At 37.3% G+C, this 6125-nt stretch overlaps 1 protein-coding gene across 1 annotated transcript in view; it reads left to right on the top strand.

Moving 5' to 3' along the window:
• LOC102242905 (fibrous sheath-interacting protein 2-like) overlaps nucleotides 1-6125 on the top strand; it is a 13608-nt gene that overhangs the window by 6534 nt on the left and 949 nt on the right. Inside the window, exon 3 of the mRNA XM_005876598.2 lies at nucleotides 475-566. Coding sequence (XP_005876660.1) covers nucleotides 475-558 — 84 coding nt within the window. The 3' untranslated portion in view covers nucleotides 559-566. The remainder of the gene's footprint in view (nucleotides 1-474; nucleotides 567-6125) is intronic.

Raw genomic sequence — 6125 nt, 5'->3', positions numbered from 1 at the left:
CTGAGAGGCCGGCAAGTGAGGCGGTGAACGTTGGAGTCTGCAGCAAGCAAGCCTCCCTGCTCGCTTCAGTGCCTGGCTGCCGGCCGCCATCTTGGCTGACAGTTAATTTGCATATACTCACTGATTAGCCAATGAAAAGGGTAGCGGTCGTACGCCAATTACCATGTTTCTCTTTTATTAGTGTAGATTGGTATTTTATTCTAATAACTTCAATTGTGTGTACTAAATTTATAAGTCATATTTTTTTTAAAGTAATGAATTTGGATAGAAATTTCCTGTTGGTCAACAATTGTAGAGAGATACTTATGTTGTTTAACAATTATAGAGAGATACTACTTACAAAATTATTAGCAATTATTACTTGATACCAAAATGTTATCAAATTTTATATTATTACTATTTTCCTCCTGAAAGTGATTGCTATGATTTTTAAGTGTTTGTATTTATATTTTTTGTTATTGTTTTGTTTTTTAGGTTGCATGTAACTTGAGAGAATTTAATAGGTACAGGCCATATCTTAACAAGTCTAAAGTTAAACTTCAAAAGAAAACTACATAAAAGAACACGTAAGTTAAATACTTAATTTGTTTTCCTACATAAGGTTTGGAAGAAAGGTTTACTTGTATGACAAGTACTTTCTTAAAATATTTTTAACTTAATTTTGACAGACTAATTAAATATTTTTTTCCAAATGAAAATTTAGAACAGGAATAAAGAACAATTTGAGGTTGCTTTATTTGGCCAAGAAAAGGAAAGGGACCAAGTCATCTATTAATACGTCAGTGGTAAATGGCATAATTTAGTAATTCAGTTGCTATTCCAGTGTGTTCCTTCTATCAGAGCTGGGGCCAATAGGAAGAGTCTATTATGGCAGCACAATTCTTAAGCTGGAACCAAAACCAGCCTGTGTGACAGGAGAGGAACAGTGAGCACAGTTATAATGTCCTATGGGTGACTCAAGAACATGCACACTGTGTGTTTGCACCCACACACATGCAGCTATGTTCAGCCAGTAAAAAATCCTATATAGCCCTAACTGGTTTGGCCCATTGGATAGAGCGTCAGACAGCGGACTGAAGGGTCCCAGGTTCGATTCCGGTCAGGGGCATGTACCTTGGTTGCAGGCACATCCCCAGTGGGGGGGTGTGCAGGAGGCAGCTGATCAATGATGTTTCTCTCTCATCGATGTTTCTAACTCTCTATCCCTCTCCTTTCCTCTCTGTAAAAAATCAATAAAATATATTTTTTTAAAAATCCTATATAATAAAAGCCTAATATGCTAAGTATCCGATCTTTCATTCGACCAGTCGCTATGACAATCACTGGTCACCAGGGGGCAGACACTCCAACCAGTAGGTTAGCTTGCTGCTGTGGTCTGGCCAATCGGGACTGGGCAAGACAGGCCAGACACGCCCTAGAGCCCTCCTGCGGTCCCTCCCTGGCCCTGATCGTGCATTGGTGGGGTCCCTTGGCCTAGCCTGCACCTTCTCACAACCCAGGACCCCTCAGAGGATGTCTGAGAGCCGGTTTGGGCCCGATCCCCACAGGCCAGGCCAAGGAACCCCACTGGTGCACACGTGCACCAGGCCTCTAGTTATATGATAAAGGTAAAGTGAATCATTAGGTGTAGAGTGAGTGGGTATAAATAGTGATATCCTTTCATTTTATTATTTTTAAAAAATAGTTTTGATTTTTTTTTTAGAGAGAGAGGGAGGTAGAAAAGAGAAAGATTGATGTGAGGGCGAAACATCACATCAATCAGCTGTCTCCTGCATGCCCCCTAATGGGGTTTAAGCCCATATCGGGCAGGTGCCCTGACAGAGAATTAATCCAGCAACCTCTCAGTGCATGGGACAACACACAACCAACTGAGCCACACTGGCCAGGCTCCTTTCAATTTTTGACTCGAAGTTAGTGAGTGAGTGGATTTGATTTTAGAATCAAGAGGGTTGAATAAAAATTAGAAAGGTATGCATATGTGTACTTTACAAATGTACGTTCTAAGGTAAGAGAGTAGTATAGAAATGAGAATAACTTTCCTATACCTTTAAGTGTTCTATATCATCCCCCATTTTCCCCTCTGTGTCTAGAGCTTCTGCCATTCTTCCATATTTTCATTAATTTTTTTTAGAATGGATGGAAATGTATGATGAGATATTTATCTTTCATTTTCAGAGAGAGAAATTTTTACTTTGGTTCAGTTACCCATGTCTGTAATGGATTCAAAATAGATTTAAATGCAATTAAACAGAATTAGTTACTTAGAAAGTACAGGAATTTTACTAAACACTAAATATAAAAAGGTATGTCAAAGAACAGTTTTATTTCTGTAAATCTTAAAAACACTTCATATTTATATATACACATATACATATATATACGCATATATATGAAACACACTTTTTAAAAATAGAAATTGCTTGCAAAACAAGTAAATAAACTACAAGAAAACAATCAACTACCTAGATTTTCTGATGCTGCACAGTTTCAAAATTGGTTGTTATGGGAAGACACCCAATCTTTTAAGGACCAGGAGCAATTAATAAGGCCCAGGTAAAACTGAAGTGATTGCATATTTTATGTATAGGTTGTGAACTCAAATACATTGGAAAAGTTCAAGAAAGAATTGGAGTTAGGAATTTTTTTATTGTACTAGACACTAACTCCACTACTGCCCTCAGTATAGAGAGGGAGGGAGAGACCAAGAGGTACAGAAATTGGGAACTTAGATGGCAAGGGAAGGAAGAGCAATTTCCACCAGGCTTCCTGGGAGTCCCAGAGGTAATCCAAACTGATAACTAAAGAAAGAGTCAGATCCAAAATCCTTCATATAATTGGAAATGGAGGAAAAGAATCTTTTAGCACATGCTTTTTATGATTCATCTTTAATGATTCATCATCAAATTTGAGGAAGTTATTAGTGCAAAGTCAAAAATAGATGTCTGATTAAACTATATCTAATGCCAGTATAAATATGCATTGTCCCTAAGTGAAAATGTGTACCTCTTCAGATATTACCTCTTCGTGGTCAACCATTACCATTCTGCGGTCAAGCGCTTATCTTAGGAAGTGAAGGGACATTATAGTTTTTTCCTCCTCCTCTCTCCTCCTCCTCTAAGGTGAGGAATTGGGCTGCACAGCCTGACTTTTATATTCCGTGGGTTCATTTTGTGGTAATTCCATAAGCATATTGACATACCAAGACCTGGACTATAGATGGAAGATTTGTTCAAGGCTCTGTAAGTCACAGGGGACCCAGGATACATCTTTTTCTTAGGAAATTCAAATCTGTTTTGTTTTTTTCTAGATTTGAAATCAATTTTCAGTTATCCCAGCCTTCTTTGAAAACTTATCCCTAAACCCACTGAATTATGAATATTACTGTGTGAAATGTTTTTAATGAGTCTGCTCCACATTTTACCATTGTCTTGGCCATAAGAACATGGTAGAGAGAGCTGTATAACAAAACATGGTGAGAGCTGGCTTACAAATCCATGAACAGAGCTGATAGAAAAACTGTAAAATTCCTGTAGTTCAAGAAATAAAAAGTGAGTAAGGAGGTGGTTTGGACATATCAAAGAAGCTGATGTCAGTATAATGGGTACACCCAATTAACCTTCACTTGCATTTGTACTTTTATTTAGATACTAGAGGCCTGGTGCACGACATTTGTGCACTGTAGGGGGGTCCCTCATCCCGGCCTGCACCCTCTCGCAGTCTGGGACTCCTTGGGGTATGTGGTGAGCAGGCCTAAGCCGGCAGTTGGATATCCCCCAAGGGGTCCTTAGTGCTGCTGCAGAGGCAGGAGAGACTCCAACCACTGCACTCACCAGCCGTGAGCCTGGCTTCTGGCTGAGTGGTGCTCCCCCTGTGGGAGTGCACTGATCACCAGGGGGCAGCTCCTGCATTGAACGTCTGCTCCCTGGTGGTCAATGCGCATCATAGTAACCAGTCGTTCCACCATTTGTTCAATTTGCATATTAGGGTTTTATTATGTAGGATTTGGATAAGTAGGAAATTAGAACAATGTGAGTGCAGAGCAGAAGAGCAGCACTGCCTCTGGATGGACAGAGAAGAAAGACGACAGTGGGAACAAACAAGAAGAAAACTTAGTCTTAGAAAAATTGAAAAGGTGAGAGATACATTTAAAATATTAGGAGTAAAGGTGTATTCAGTGTGTTATTCATAAATAATTGTAGCTGTCAGACTTCTTGAAGTCATTTCAGGTCTATTTAATGTACCCACATTAATCTTTCTTCACAGCAATCTACATTAATAAAAGAGAAACATGGTATTTAGTGTACGACCGCTACCCTTTTCATTGGCTAATCAGTGAGTATATGGGTGTATTCAGTGTGTTATTCATAAATAATTGTAGCTGTCAGACTTCTTGAAGTCATTTCAGGTCTATTTAATGTACCCACATTAATCTTTCTTCACAGCAATAATTTATAAGTTGTTACATAAAATAATGAGGCTGATACCACAAACTGTGTATGTGAGCCAATATCTGCTGTTAAAGAGATGATTGTGGAAGTTACTAGTTTAACTCCCCTGTAGCCCTAAGTGTGAGGAAGATGCTTTTTAAAATTTAGCTTTAGTGTAAAACAAAAAAAAAGCCAAAAATAACCACGCCTTCATTCCCAGTAGGAGTGCAGGAAGGAAAGAAGCCCATTTGAAAACCAGTGTTTGACTTTCACTACACTTGACCTGATTTCTGTTAGACTCTTGACTTGTAATTTACTTGTTGGTGGTGGACAGAAGCAGAGGGAAGAGAGTGACAAGAAGGTAGAGTTAACTTTCACCTCTAATCTGGGCTAACAGGAGAAGCTTTTGCTAGTTTTGATTTTTGAAAGTACCCTATACAAGATGACAGTGGGTCAGTTCCCCCAAATGATATACAATGTACAAAACTGAAAGTTATGGAAATTTTTACATTTTAGCCATATTATATTCTCACTGTAATATAAAACGTACTGCCCTAATATTTGATACTAGTGGCCTGGTGCATGAATTCGTGCACATTGAAAGGGAATTAATTAGAGGAAATATTTTAGTATTGCTATTTGCCCTTTCTCTATAATAGATGTGTCAGAGATTAAAGAAAATTAGTAAAATGTATATGAAAATAAATTTATTAATATAGGTAAACAATAACAATATGATATGACAACAACAAAGACATGATATAAAACAACCAAACATATGAAAGCAACAAAAACATGATATAAAAACATTGATACAAACAATGACTGATAAATTGATTAAACTTATTCTAATATCTCCCTGTATACCACAGTAAGAGTAAAAACACTTTCAGAGTGCTTGACTAATTTCCCTTGTGATGAAGTATTTACAACTTTAACATCACACGCTCTTTGAACTCGAGAGAAAGCAACATATAATTGACCATGTTCAAAAACAGGTTCAGGTAGAAATATTCCTATTCTGTCTAGAGTTTGTCCTTGTGATTTACTGATAATCATCACAAATGCTGGCATCATGCGAAACTGTCTTTGAATTAATTTAAATGAGAGGCCAGTGTCAGACGGGGACAAATCAATTCTTGGAATCAGAACAACCTCTACTTCTGCAGATCCTGTTAATACTTCAGCTTTGATAATGTTAGGTCGCAATCTTTTGATAAAAAATCTAGTGCCATTACAAAGACCCCATTTACTATTAAGATTTCTCAGTAGCATGATGATTGCATCCACTTTCAATTTTAATTTATGACACAGCATTCCCACAGGAGTTAATACTATTAAGAAATTTGATGGGAAAATTTTCCTTTTCACCATCATCTGTTGAATCAATGGAATCATCAATTAAATATGTGTGAAAATCTCCATCGAGTCTATCCAAAATTTCATTTAATTTTTAAACGTGCTCATTTTTTCGACAAGGAATTGCATGTTTAGATATATTTTTAATATTATCTATAGATACAGTATTTCCAAAGGTAGCTTCAATAATAGATCAGTTACAAATCATTTCACAGGGGATTTCAATAATATCCATTCCTAATTGAAAACTGCTATCAAGTTTGCCATCTCCAAGTTTTACTAACCATTCGCTCAAGCAGAATCCTCTGATCTCATATTTGTTGTAAGAGACAACTTTCT

The sequence above is a fragment of the Myotis brandtii genome, unplaced genomic scaffold (genome assembly GCF_000412655.1).
Source record: "Myotis brandtii unplaced genomic scaffold, ASM41265v1 scaffold49, whole genome shotgun sequence".
NCBI classification, from domain to species: Eukaryota; Metazoa; Chordata; class Mammalia; order Chiroptera; family Vespertilionidae; genus Myotis; species Myotis brandtii.
Note: the sequence above shows the minus strand (reverse complement) of the source record. Positions and strands in the feature narration are given on the sequence as shown.